Genomic DNA, 14,273 nt, shown 5'->3' on the forward strand with positions numbered 1-14,273 from the left:
AGTCCAGTATTACTAAGAGCCTGATACAGTGTCACTTGATTTTAATGACTGGACTTATTTATTTTTAAATATTTATACATATGTATATTTGTAAACAGTTTATATATGTGTTATTTAAAGATCCAATTAAAAAATTTTTGATTTCAAGATGTTTGAACTTTATTATTATATTATGCTTGGGCTTTATCTTTCTGTTTTCAGTAAATACTAATTTTTTTAGAACTGAGTATTTATCATATCCAGTTTAATATCATTTCAAACTTTATTGGCTTTCTTTTGAATTCCAGTTGGCTTTGATATACTTAGATTATTTTAGAGAACTAATTTTTTAACTTCAAAACTCTAGAAGTTGTACTACTTTTATGTAATATTCATTTCTCCTATTTATCCAATTTTCGAAAATTGATAAGATGAATTCTGTGACAGCTGTATCATAAGACGTTTTTATTTTGTTACTGTTGAATTCACACTGTCAATTTTAATGAATCCTATCCAATTAAAGTGGTGTACGTATTTTTTGAGTCTGTAATCAATATAATCAATTATGTTTTTACATAATTGCATAGATATAATTTTATCTCAGGATGTTGGAGGATTAATGCGTTTTTCTAATATGTTACAGAATTGCGAGAAGCTGGAGAATAATTTTGATGACATCAAGCACACGACTCTTGGTGAGCGAGGAGCTCTCCGAGAAGCAATGAGGTAAGTCTGAGTCACCATGGCAACAGTCACAGATGTGGTAAAGAAAAAGTCATTCTTCATTATTGGGGGAACAAATGAGTTCATTGCCACCATTCAGCTCTGTTCTCTAAGGTATTAATTTGTCAGTGGAGAGACTTCCCTTGAGGCTCTACTTTGGTTTTGAAGCTGCATAAATGTTAAGCCTCAGTGCACAGTAAAAAATGTAAATGTTTAATTTGTTACTTAAAATGCTTAAGGGGTGTCTTGTTTTATATTTATACTAAACTGTGTGATTGAATTGAAATATTGTTCATCTGCATTCTGCTTGTATAAAAAAATAAATAGTACAATGGTGTTTTAACTGAGTAGAATTTTCTCCTAATTAATATTTAATTAAAAAAGAGGTACTTAAAATTTCATATTCTATTAGATTTTATAGGATTATACCATAGTATTTTTAAACCGATGTATAATTTTATACTGTTATAAAGCATACAGATTAACTTTTTTCAAATACAACAGTCTGTAATGAACCTGATATTTTTTTCTTTTTAACATTCCTATTTCTGAATGTTTTCCTGAAATCTCCCCAAACTTAATACCTTTTTAATAACTTTTAGGAAGCAGTCTTTAAATCCATCTGATCAGAATCAATGAAGGCTTTTACTAGACATTGAAAATGTGTGAAGAATAAAACTTAGCATCCTTACAACTGGAGAAACGACAGCAAATGATGTTAATCTTAAAAGTTCTGAGCTTGAATCTTGGAGTGGAATAATTTCCACTGCAAGATTTCTATATATTTGTATAGAAATAATATATTTACTTTGATTTAGCCTATGAAACTAAAATTGATTTTTAAAATATATCTCCTCCTATCAATGCTCATTATATTAGGGGCTTAACTCAAGGCAAAAGAAAATATTTTAAATAGCAGAAAGGATAAAACCTGTGAAACTCCCTAGAATGGTAGTTCGGGTACAGTTTTGTTATTGCTGGCACACAGCTACCATATACTTTAGTCTAGAAGCTGCTCTCATTTACTGACCTCCCTTTTACCACGCAAGCAGCAGGGGAAAGTAATTAAATTTAATAGAAGCTGCCCTCATTTTGAAGCCACTTCTATTTAAAACCACAGGGGGAGGTAATTAAATTTAATGGAAACAGTAGCTTCTACACAAAGATACATGGTACTTCTATATAGATGATTATGATGTCACAAAAAGAGGAATAATATATTACTAGTACTGAGAAATTACCAGCTGGAGCAAGTGAGCCTATTTTATTGTTAATGTCTTTACTAATAAAAAAGGGGGAAAAATAAAACTGAGTTCACAATAGAGAATTTGTATGTATATAGAATGTAGTTGGATATTCTAAGAAAGTTAAAGTTATTGAAAATAATAGTAATTTAAAAATGAAGAGTAAATACATGTGGAAAAGGCCAAGGCAGGAGTTGTGACCGAACTGCTGGTTTTCAATATATTCTTTATCCTCTATCTAAAAGTACCTCAGGTATACATTGAAAATATCATTTTTATAAATATTTATTATAATAACTTTGAATATAATAAACATAGCATCAGTATTTATTTAGAACATTACAGTTATTCTGTGTTTTTATTTCTGTTCAGTTTGAAGTAAGCACACAGACCCACAGGAAGACAAAGAGAATGCCAATTCTGAAGCTTTGAATAAAAGGCCAAAAACAGAAAAAATTGAAAAGGGGCAATGTGAATGAAAAATGGATGTGAGTGAGGGAAATACAATGAACAAGGAAAGGACATGTAATTAGTGCAGAAAATTTGTCATCAAGGAAAGAAAAACAGAAGGAATTATGGGAGAACTGCATTTGAAGAGATGATTAAATTCTGCCAAATTTTGTAATACTTGTCATTTTAGGAAATACCAGGATATTCTGCTTTTTGAAAAGTAGAGATGAACTAATGAGAAAAGCAAGTATTACCTGATTGGAGTAACCTCTCAACCACCCAGGCTATGAGATAAAGCAGTAGTCTAGATGAGTCAGTATTTAATTATATGGCTGTGTAACGTATTTTATTTACATAGGCAGCATATTTTACACACACACACACACACATACACTCACGCTTATAATGTTTAGATTCGCTAAGCAAAATTAAATAATCTAGTTACCAAAAACATTCAATAATATAGCATACTGTGGACTTAGCACTTTACAAAAAATTTTTGGGTTTTGCCTTTAAAAAATCCAGCAGGAGCTCATTCTTTATATGGGAAGGTTATGGAAGCATATAAACAAAAAGTTATAATGTTATGCGACAAATAGAATATGAGGAGAATGCATCGAGGGGCAAAAATTAATTGTTCTCTCATCTGTGATCACTTTTGTCTGACATGAAGGGTGTCAAACCAAACAAAATCATGGAAAAGGTAAGAAACTTGATCTAGGCCTTGAAGATGACCAAGTTTGTAGCTAGAGGGAAAAGTGTTGAGCAGAGGCACTGAGCTGCAGGTGCAAGATGTATTTTAAGAACAGTAAAGTGGTCTGATGTAAAGCAAATTTTTTTTGAGCTTTTTTGAATATGTTTTCCTGCAACACTCACATAGGCAGCAGTATTTGGTCAGTAATGTCTCTCCTTACGTGTCAGGAATCCTTGGGTATAAATAAAGCAGGTACAAGTTTGGCAGGATTGATGGGAACGATTTAGAATTTCAGAGTGTGAGTCGGGGGAGCCACTGGGAAACAAGTATGAATAATTTGGCAAAAATTTCAGTTACCTCAGGGGCTGGCCTCAGGAGGCTGGTTGGAAATGTGTTTGTTGCCATATCCTGGAAGTCAGGCTTCCCTGATGGCTCAGGCGGTAAAGCGTCTGTCTGCAGTGCTAGAGACCCAGGTTCAATCCCTGGGTTGGGAAGATCCCCTGGAGAAGGAAATGGCAACCCACTGCAGTACTCTTGGCTGGAAAATCCCATGGACAGAGGAGCCTGGTAGGCCACAGTCCATGGGGCAGCAAAGAGTCAGACATGGCTGTGACTTCACTTTCACTTTCACTTTAGAGATCAGTTACATAGAGTCTAGCTTGCCAGGATAGATGCTTTAAATTACTTCAGGGCAAAATTGTGGTTTTGGGCTTCCTAGGAGAAGGCAATGGCAACCCACTCCAGTACTCTTGCCTGGAAAATCCCATGGACGGAGGAGCCTGGTAGGCTGTGGTCCATGGGGTCGCAAAGAGTCGGGCATGACTGAGCGACTTCACTTTCCCTTTTCACTTTCATGCATTGGAGAAGGAAATGGCAACCCACTCCAGTGTTCTTGCCTGGAGGGCTGCCACCTATGGGGTCGCACAGAGTCAGACACGACGGAAGTGACTTAGCAGCAGCAGCAGCAGCAGCAGGTAGCTCAGTGGTAAAGTATCTGCCTGCCAGTGCAGGAGACTCAGGAGACATGGGTCCGATCCCTGGGTTGGGAATATCCCTTAGAGGAGGAAATGGTAACCCACCTCAGTGTTCTTGCATGGGACATCCTGTGGACAGAGGAGCCCGATGGGCTACAGTTCATGTGGTCGCCAAGAGTCACACACAGCAGCAGCAGATTGTGGCTTTTAACAAAGGAGGTGACAAGATTAAAAAGTATGAAGATTATTTTACAGCCTTTCAGAATTTGAATAGGATAAGAAAATACAATGTGGGGATAGAGTCAATCATTCATTATTTAATTAACATTTATTGGGCCTCAGTAATATATCAGATAATGGGGTTACAGATATAAATTAGAGAGTCTCTGCCCCCAAGGAACTAACGGCCTAGCTGGGAAGACAGATACAAAAGTCAAATGCTTGATGTGAAGACCCAGAACCCCAGTACTTGAGTTGTTTCCCTGTAGCCAAAATTCCGTGGCAGTTTTCCTCTTGGCCCAGTGGTATGGCATAGCTTGGCTGTGGAGCATTCTTTTTTTTTTTCACTAACTTTACGTCTGCAGCAGCCCTTGGCAGGCTCTGAGCACCTACAATGGTACCCTCCTTCCGAGTGTGTCTATCCTGGAGATGTTGGAGCAAAACTGGACTGTATGTGAAGCTTGACATCTTGTAGCTGCTGTGCTCAGGTATTATTGAATAGCCCCTTGTTTAAGGTTCTGCTACTTACGAGCTCAGAACAAAAAAGAGAGGTCTCTGCCCTCAGTCAATACTCTGTCACCTTATCCAATCCTCTCAGTGGCCAGTCTTTGCCATGCAGTCTTGGACCAGTTCTTTCATCAGTGTCCCAGCTAAGCAATTTTTGAGGACCACTCCTGGACTTCTTTCTGGTTCCAGATGTGAGGATCGAATCCTGGGTGCGAGGACCTATGGCCGACTATTTAAAAAGCATAAGGGGCTACAGTCTAGGTTTTAGATTAGGTTTTAACTCATACTCAGAATGGGAAAAAATAATTTAAAAGCTTGTTTTGGCAGCAAAGTAGAGGGACAGTGAAGAGGGTGAGAGAGAGCAATCAATGACATGACTAATATAAAGGTAGAAGGGGGTAGCAGTTCACAGACAGGGAGTGTCCGAGAAACTTAGAAATATTTAGAAGGTAGATCTGATGAAACTTTGTGATTTAACAGCCACAAAACCCAGAAACTTGGTTTAATCAGTGTTGTTCTGTTTACAACCTTTTAAAGTTTTCTTATGCTTTTAGAATAAAGTCTCGTTTACTTGAGTATCCTACTAGATAGTAGAGCCCATGAGGGTAGGAGAATTGCTGTTTTGCCCTCCTTTTTATTCTTAGCCTTACCATAGTATTAGTATATAGTAGGTACTTAAAAATTGTTTGTTGAATTTTTTATAAAGATTAAAAGTAAGAATAAGGATATTTATCAAGGGCAAGTTCAAAAAAGTTTTTTGATTTTGTATTCACTTGTTTTTTTTTTCCCCTTCCAGTTTTATTGAGTTATACTTTACATGTAGAACTGTATATGTTTAAACTCAAATGTTTTTGAGTATTTGGATATACATTAATTGAGACAGGGAGAGAGAAAAGAAGGATAAAGTAAGATGATTTTGTTTTTCAGATGAATTTGAGATAGCTGTGAAAAACCCACGTGTACATGTGCAGTAGGCAAGAGAAGAGACAGCTCTGCAACTCAGGAAAAAGGCTAGAGGTTGAGGACTGGGATTTGTTAATATTTTTATATTTGCAGCCATCGGAAAGCGTCTGATTTCCAACAGTAGTGCATGGAATCAGAAATGAGGCAAATCTAACCAGATGCCTAATGAAATACTTGGTTTAGGAAAATGTTTCAGAGAGAAATGTATTTTCAGATTTAAAAATTTTAAATAACCTTCTCCTATAATGTGATGTGCCTGAGACACAAAGGATGGTGGCATTCTTGCCCCATGTTCTGTGGCTCATGGATACATCTAGAGCAGTGCCACTCAGTAGAACTTTCTGCTAATTGGAGTAAAAGACTGCCTCAGTTAAAAAATACCGACTGTTCATTTTGACCGCCACTGACCCTGTGTGGTTACTGAGCACTTGAACCATGGCTAGTGTAACTGAAGAACTGAAAATGCAGTTTAATTTAATTTCTGTTAATTTAAATGTAAATTGTTGCATGTGGTTAGTGGCTCTGGTTTGGACAGCATTGCCCTGGAAGAATGTTTTTTGTGTTGCTAACATGACATTCCTCTTCCTCTCACTGATGAAATTCTCACCAAAGGAGAGTCTAGGGAAAGGCTAGACCATGTTCACACATATCACACATATACATCACACACACTCTCTCTCAAAAAATGAAGAGTAAAAGTAGATCCAGAAAACAGTAATGGATATAAAACCCAAATTAACAAATAAGATGAGGAGACAAGGTGACTCATTCTCTGAAGGCATGATTTGTATGTTATGTAGACATCTCTATAGAATTAACAACAAAACACTCTAGAAATTCATAAAAGATTTAGTAAGGTGGTCAGTTTTAAGATAAAGATGGAAATTTGTGACATTTTTCTGTGTATTACCTATTCTATGAAGATCGTATGAGGTAGTTATATTAGACCACCCCAATCATCCAGGACAAGTTGAATCACTCAGCAGATGGTAGAAGAGGCAGTTATTTGGCTGTTTAGAAAAATAAATCACCTTATATTTTCACCTCATGGCTAACTGCTAAAGGAATTTTCATGTATATTAAAGAGCTAAAGGAAATAAATGAGATAGCCAAAATCCAATGAACTATGTGAGAGACTATCTCAGAGGTTTGGATGGGAAAAGAAATAATAATCTAAAAAGTTGGGAAATAACTGAGCTTTGATTACATTAAAAGAACTTCTATAGCTGGAAAAATACAAAAATTTAAAGACATCAGTGTTCTGTATTGCCAAGTGTGTAAGAGATTCAAAAAGATTTAGGAGATCAGTGCTTAATTGGCAGAGTATGATTAATAAACCCTTAAAATAATCAACTCTAATGACAAGCAAAATATAAATTGCATTTAAAAGTACTAATTTCTTGGTTATTGACATTACTGCAGTTCAGTGCAGATGAGATTTTGAGTGCTTGAGATGGATAAGAGTCATTGTCCCATTCTCAGAGCTCAGAAAGAGTTGAAATTACCTGTGCATTTAAGGAAAGGAGTGCACCGATAAGTAATAAGAACCTTGAAACAAGCATCCCCCTTTTCATATAAATTTAACTTTGTGAAATATGCTATGCACAAGACATAGAAATTATGGGCAATCCGAAACTATTCCTCAAACTATAACTGTAAACAAATTGAGCTGAACCTAATTGTCTTCTATTGAGGAAATAAATAAGAAAATGCAGAAAATGAAGTTCCTAGAATATATTCATATATATGATATATCATAAATTATATACATAGTGGTAAATTGTGGCATATTTAGTTATATCTGGAAATTAAAATGATCTTTAGCAGAGTGATTTTTAGTGACCCAAGAATCCTCATGTTAATGTTTAATGAAAAATGCCAGGAAACAAAATTGGATGTAGCACATGACCTTCATTGAATATTAAAAAAATGAAGAGAAAAAATTGGAGTCAACATAGTAAAATAGCTACTGTGTCTGGGTGGTGGGCTTACATTTTTTTCGGGTATATAGCTTTCTGTTCTGAGTTTTGTATAATCAGAGCATATTATGAATGTTTTAGAAAAATAATGAAGAAATGAAAAATTAAAAGAATAAAATAAGATGCAAATACTGGAATAAGTGGCAAAAATCAGATTTTAGACTCCAAAACTTGATTTTAGATAAAGGCATGTTTTAAGTCTTACTTTTTTGTAAGGTAAGATTAAAATAGAACTGATATGAAGAAAATAATAATGCAGAAGAGAATGCTTTGTAATTTATGAATCATTTAGAAAATGAAGATACAAAGTACTGTAATGTTTGTATACATCATTTCCATTTAATGGTGGATAGTGCTTATTTCAAAGAAAGTATATGTTGTACATAATGGAATTGACTGGAAAACTTCAGTGTGGTTTTATAATGTAGAATACTGTGCTAAGTAAGTTGCTTCCCTGTGCAGCGTATGGTCCCTATGAACCATAGCCTGCCAGGCTCGTCTGTCCATGGGGTTCTCCAAGAAAGAATACTGGAGCGAGTTGCCATGCTCTCCTGCAGGGGGTCTTCTCAACTCAGGGACTGAACCCTGGTCTCTTCCGTCTCCTGCATTAAGAGGCGAGTCAGTGCAGGAGACAGCACCACCTGGGAAACCCATAGAATGGAGACCACCACCAGAGGGAATATTTTTTGTCTAACTTAGCGAGTCCATTGTAGTTTCATGGCTGTGTGGAAATATTGTACAGGATTTTTAAAAATGATGACATAAAAATTTTTTAAATATAGAAAAAATGTATGATCTCTAAGTGAAATCTCTATAGTATGATAATAGTTGATTTAGAGGTGAAATTCTCAATTTTTTCATCATTTTTTCCCTTATCTTGTTCAATCAATTCTCTTATCATGCCAAAATGATTTGATTTCTATATTATAATATTTTACACCAGTCTTAGCTCCTGTAATAAATTCTAAATATGAAGGGGAAAAGTGGGAATTTTTAAAAAACAATATGTCTCTTTGTCCTCTTTTTATTTCCTGAGGCAGCAGTGGGCATGATTAGTAGAAATAAGAAATTGGAAAGCATTTGAAGTTGAGGAACTTGAGAAAATGGAGTGTCAAAATCTGAAAGAAAAGGTACATATAGAATATAGCTCATTAGAAAAAATGTTAAAAAGTGTATGAAGCTTTCTGACAATGACTTAATACACAAAAATATAGATTGGTGAGATCTATGGCTATACCTCTATGGAGAATATAAATTAAATTTTAGAGTACAGACATTGCCAATTAGGGGTTAGTATTTTATTTGCTGAGACAAACATATTCAGTGAGAGCTATTACATTTTGATCATTATGATAGAGATGAACTACCAGGGCATTGTATCTCTGAAATCTATTCCTTTTTGCTTAGCTTTGTCACGTGTTAGGAATTCTGTCACTAGATGGTGACGTTGAGTTGCACGGTTTATGTTCTTGCCTTTTTTTCTGGTGTCTGTAATAGTAATTGTAGGTATACTTATGTATCCAGAGTTAAAACTGAAAGTATAACTATATAAATTAGGAGAATAATTTTAAGAGATACATTCTAAACATCATTTAAGTCAAAAGGTAAAAATCCTTTAGAGCTATTGCTTTACTTGAGACTCATAGACTTTGAGAGGTAGAAAGAATATAGATAGCAATCTAAACTTTTCATTGACAGAGTGAGGTCTGAAGAGAGATTCAAAGACATTAAAAAGATGTATTTTTCAGTTTTTCCCTTCTATATGTATTAGTTTATAAATAACAACTTTAATTTAATTCCCTGGCTAATATTTAGTGGTACTGAGGCTGTTTGCCATCTGATCTAAGGGTTGTGTTACTCCTGGTACCTCGATATTGTTTTAGTTTCTTATTGTTTTATTTACATTAATTTTACACTCCTTGCTAAGCATAATGATCAAGCTACACTATTTCTTTAACTGGTATTTCTAAATGAATTGGAGTAAAAGACCATCTGATTACTGGAGTAATTTTGTCCATCTGAATAAGATTTGAAGATAATGTTAAAAGGAGACCAAGCAGTCAATCCTAGAGGAAATAAACCATGAATATTCATTGGAAGGACTGATGTTGAAGCTGAATCTCCAATATTTTGGCTACCTGATGCGAAGAGCTGACTCATTGGAAAAGCCCCTGATACTGGGAAAGATTGAGGGAAAGAGGAGAAGGGGGCGGTGGAGGATGAGATGGTTAGATGGCATCACAAACTAAGGACATTATTTTGAGCAAACTCTGGGAAATAGAACAGTAAGGACTGTGCCTGCAGTGCGGAAGACCTGGGTTCAATCCGTGTGTTGGGAAGATCCTCTGGAGGAGGGCATGGCACCCCCCTCCTGTCTTTTTGACTGGAAAATTCCCATGGACAAGAGGAGCCTGGCGGGTTACAGTCCACGGGGTCACAAAGAGTCAGACACGACTGAATGACTAAGCAGCGCTGGGAGGTAGTAAAGGACAGGGAAGCCTGGAGTGATGCAGTGCATGGGATCACAAAAAGTTGGACACAATTTAGTGACTGAATAACAGCAATAACTTAACCTTACACTTGCAGATAAGTAGGCATGCGTGTATGTGTACATATATTGCATATGTGTACATATATTGTATATGTGTAAATGTGTGTATATATATATATATATATATGTTCATGTATATGTACTCTATCTCCGTTACTTTCAGTTTTAATTTCTCTTTCCAAATCTTCCTATCTCAGTCAAGAAAACCTTGCAGTGTGATTGCATTTGAAATTTGGAGATCCCTTTGCTTTTAAGATACATCTATTAGAATTACAGTTGTATGCACAGCAAGCCTTCAATGAAATTCTTCTATGATGGTAAAAAGAAAACAGGAGCGGGGGAAGAGCAGGCAGCCTAAATGTTTATTAATAGTGAATTGAATGAGCAGTTTAGAAAACAAAAGTAAGGCATGAGAAAATTTGAAGTGGCGTTGAAGAAAAATATAAAATAAAATGAGAAATAATTAAATTATTAAAATACTTCTCATACAATCAACAGATTGTTTAATGGTATGAAAAGTAAACACAAATTGTTTAAAATCCTGAATACATTATATCATGGTATCAGTGGCTACATATGATTTAGTATCAGTAACGTATTTTTGTTTTCAAAGTTTTCAAAAATAGACATAATCATAAAGGCCCTTGTATGTATGTATGTTTTAACTACATGCAAAGTTTGACCTGTGAAACTGGATGCAGAGGCAGTGTGTAAACTTTCTATTTTAATCCTATTTCTCGATCCTGTCGTAATTATAGTTGTCTAAGTTTTTTTCCACTAAGTGGTAAATCTTGTCTAATTATCATTTCTGTTAGAGAGAGGCACGCACTCTAATATGCACATAGTAGATTTTGTAAAATATGAAGACAAAAGCATACCATCATTTTTTCTAGATAATGGTGATGCAACTACTTTGATAAGCATTATTGAAATGAGGCTTAAATAATGTAAGTTAGGCATTAGAAATATGATTAATTGCATAAAAATATATGTAATTAATTGAATTTTATTATACAATGTAATTAAGTTAATGTAATTTGTGTAATATGAATGTAATGTATACACACACTTTACACATATGTGTGCAAATGTGCACATGTGCATGCACACTCACACATACATTTGATATTATCTGTTTACTGTACAACTTAAGAATGTTACTTTCATTCTCTCCAGGAATGAGTAAAAGCAAGATTTGTCATTTACTTTTAGATGAGGCAAATATAATTTAATTTTTTCACCATTCATGGGAACTAGAAGGAATGTTCTGTATTAATTTTCACTAATGTTTAATAAATCAAATATATGCTAAATATTAATACTGCGGATTATTTATGGATTTGGTAGCAATTGGGATATATGAATTAGGAACTATGTTGATTTGCAATATTTTTCTCTACCTTGAACTTAGAACTTGAATGTGAGAAATACTGATTATGTACTTATCAATTATGAATTTTGTGAAACAGCAGCACAAATAAATCAGGCATGGATTAATACAATTATATATTTATAAAATGCATTATAAAAAAAAATAATAAAATGCATTATAATGTTAGTCTGAGCAGTGGTTCTTTCAACCTAGTGCCTACTATGTACTAGGCAATAGTTACGTAAAAAGAATATTTATAGAAAAAAATCAAATTAGTATTTTAACTGCTATTTTATGACAACTTGGTACATTTAGAATAATAAGACCCAAACAAATATATATTATTAGTATATTCAGTATTACTATTTATAACAACTTTAGCAACAACATAAATAAATAGTACTTAACTAAGGTAAAAAAATTGCATTTTTCCCTTAGTAGTAAAAGATTATGTGCTAAAAATTGGAAAGAAAGGATATAGCTTTTGTTTTGCTGCCAAAGAAAAGTACAGAGCCAAGTCTTACTCTAGAATGTGTACCATTTTAGATCCAGACTTTGAATTAGCAGTTAATAGCTAAAATTATTTAGGAGATAAAAATTGGTACTGTGAGGATTAGCTTTAATTTTAAGTATCCATAATTGAAGTGCTACATTATGATTTTAATGTTATGATAATCTTGTTAACAAGCTGTTGTGTATATACTATCATATTTTAATGTAGTTGCAAAGCTTAAGTAAACCATAAAGTAAATTGCTTTTTGAATCAGGCTTTTACAAGGGGAAAATTAGTGGTTTACATGCTTTGAATACATATTTTGTAATTATAGTTGGCATTTTCTACAACTTAAGAAGAATAATAGAATGGGTTTATAGATAATTCATTATTGTTTATAAATACATTGGTTTATTTTGTTATTGCTATTTCTAATTAATTTGGGCTCATCACACAGTAGCTGATTCTATATTTTTTCTGTATCAGTCTCCTCTTCTAGAGGACATACGTTGCATTTAGTTTTTCTGCTTACTATTTCTCAATTTATCAGCACATTACATTTAAAAGAAAATTTCTGCCTTTCTTATCTATTATTTCTCCAGATTATTATGTGTGTGTGTTAGTTGCTATTGTGTCTGACTCTGTGATCCCATGGACTGTAGCCTGCCAGGCTCCTATGTCCAAATTCTCCAGACAGTTGTCTGGAGTGGGTTGCCATTCCCTTCTCCAGGGGAACTTCCAAACCCAGGGATTGAACCTGGGTCTCCTGCATTGCAGGCATATTCTTTTACCATCTGAGCCACCAGGGAAGCCCTAGATTATTATCATATATACTAAATTCCATCCATTAGGGGTGTTTATGTTGATTTTATTTTTTAAGGGGGCTAGGAAGTATCCCATTTTGACAGTGAAGATAGCTAGTAAGTTAGATTTACTTTTCTGAGTTTGTTGCTTCGGTTAACAGAACATGATATTTGATAGCCTAAAGCAGAAGTAAGCAAACAGTTCATGTAGAAGTCCAGATAGTAAATACCTTCAGCATTTCTAGGTCAAATGGTCTCTGTCAGAACCACTCAGTTATGCTGATACACTGCATTTGCAGCCACATAGACAATATGTCAGCTGACGGGTGTGGCTACATTGGTGTGGCTGTGTTCTAATGAAATTTTATTTACAGAAATTGGCAGCCAGCTGGACCTGTCCCATGGTTCATAGTTTACCAAACCCTGGTTAAGAGCAAACTTGACATAGATCAATTAAATTAATATCAAAGAATTGTTTGGTATATATGTGATGAATTTGTGATTTTCTCTGGTAGACTATTACTAAAAACACTATGAAGCTCTTCCAGTTTTATTAATAAGCACTACTTAGAACATTTACTGAGGTGTCATATTTCCCAATTTCTGAACTGTTCCTTGAAATTGAATAAATTACATTTCCTGATTACTCTTGCAAGTAAACAAGCATGATTAAGAATTAAATTGCCAATCGCAATTATAAAATCACCAATATGCAGTCAACAGGAGGTGTTGGTATCAATGCCACTGAATCAGTTAGCATCAATTTGTTATGTTTGTTGTTGAAGAACCATGTACATTATAAAACGGTATGATGTTACTGTCCAGTTTGATACTAGTTAACCACAGCATGGTACCAATGAAAATACAACATGGTGATAGTTTAGTTAGCAGCTATTCTTATAAATGGGTGAAGAATCGTGGCATCTACTAAAGTACATACGTGATATTTGATATTTATTGGAAAATATTCATTTTGATGTGTTTTTGGTCTATTTAACTCCTTTATAAAGTTTTCTACCCATGGAACTATCTGAGGAACTGCCTCTATTTCAAAATTTAATATCAACATTTATTTAATAAATCAGTGAATAATGAATAAATAATGAATACATATTTTTCTTCTCATGCACAAAGATTCAGTGAGATGTCATATGGGATTTCTGAATTGTTTTTTTAAAAAATGCTCCTGATGCTTAAAGTTCAATCTTTCTAATATCTTTTAAGAAACCTCCTAGGAAATTTAGTTAATTTAGTACATGTCCTAACTTTTAGCCCTATAGTTCTCTCCCATTTTAAGGGCCATTACTTTGACTAGCAAATAG

At 34.4% G+C, this 14,273-nt stretch overlaps 1 protein-coding gene across 2 annotated transcripts in view; it reads left to right on the plus strand.

Moving 5' to 3' along the window:
• Positions 1–14,273, plus strand: part of DPYD (dihydropyrimidine dehydrogenase) — an 882,445-nt gene that overhangs the window by 119,195 nt on the left and 748,977 nt on the right. For both annotated transcript variants that reach the window (XM_043460573.1, XM_043460572.1), the window contains exon 3: positions 623–705. In XM_043460573.1, the coding sequence (XP_043316508.1) occupies positions 623–705 (83 nt within the window). The remainder of the gene's footprint in view (positions 1–622; positions 706–14,273) is intronic.

Source organism: Cervus canadensis, chromosome 2, assembly GCF_019320065.1.
Source record: "Cervus canadensis isolate Bull #8, Minnesota chromosome 2, ASM1932006v1, whole genome shotgun sequence".
NCBI lineage: Eukaryota > Metazoa > Chordata > Mammalia > Artiodactyla > Cervidae > Cervus > Cervus canadensis.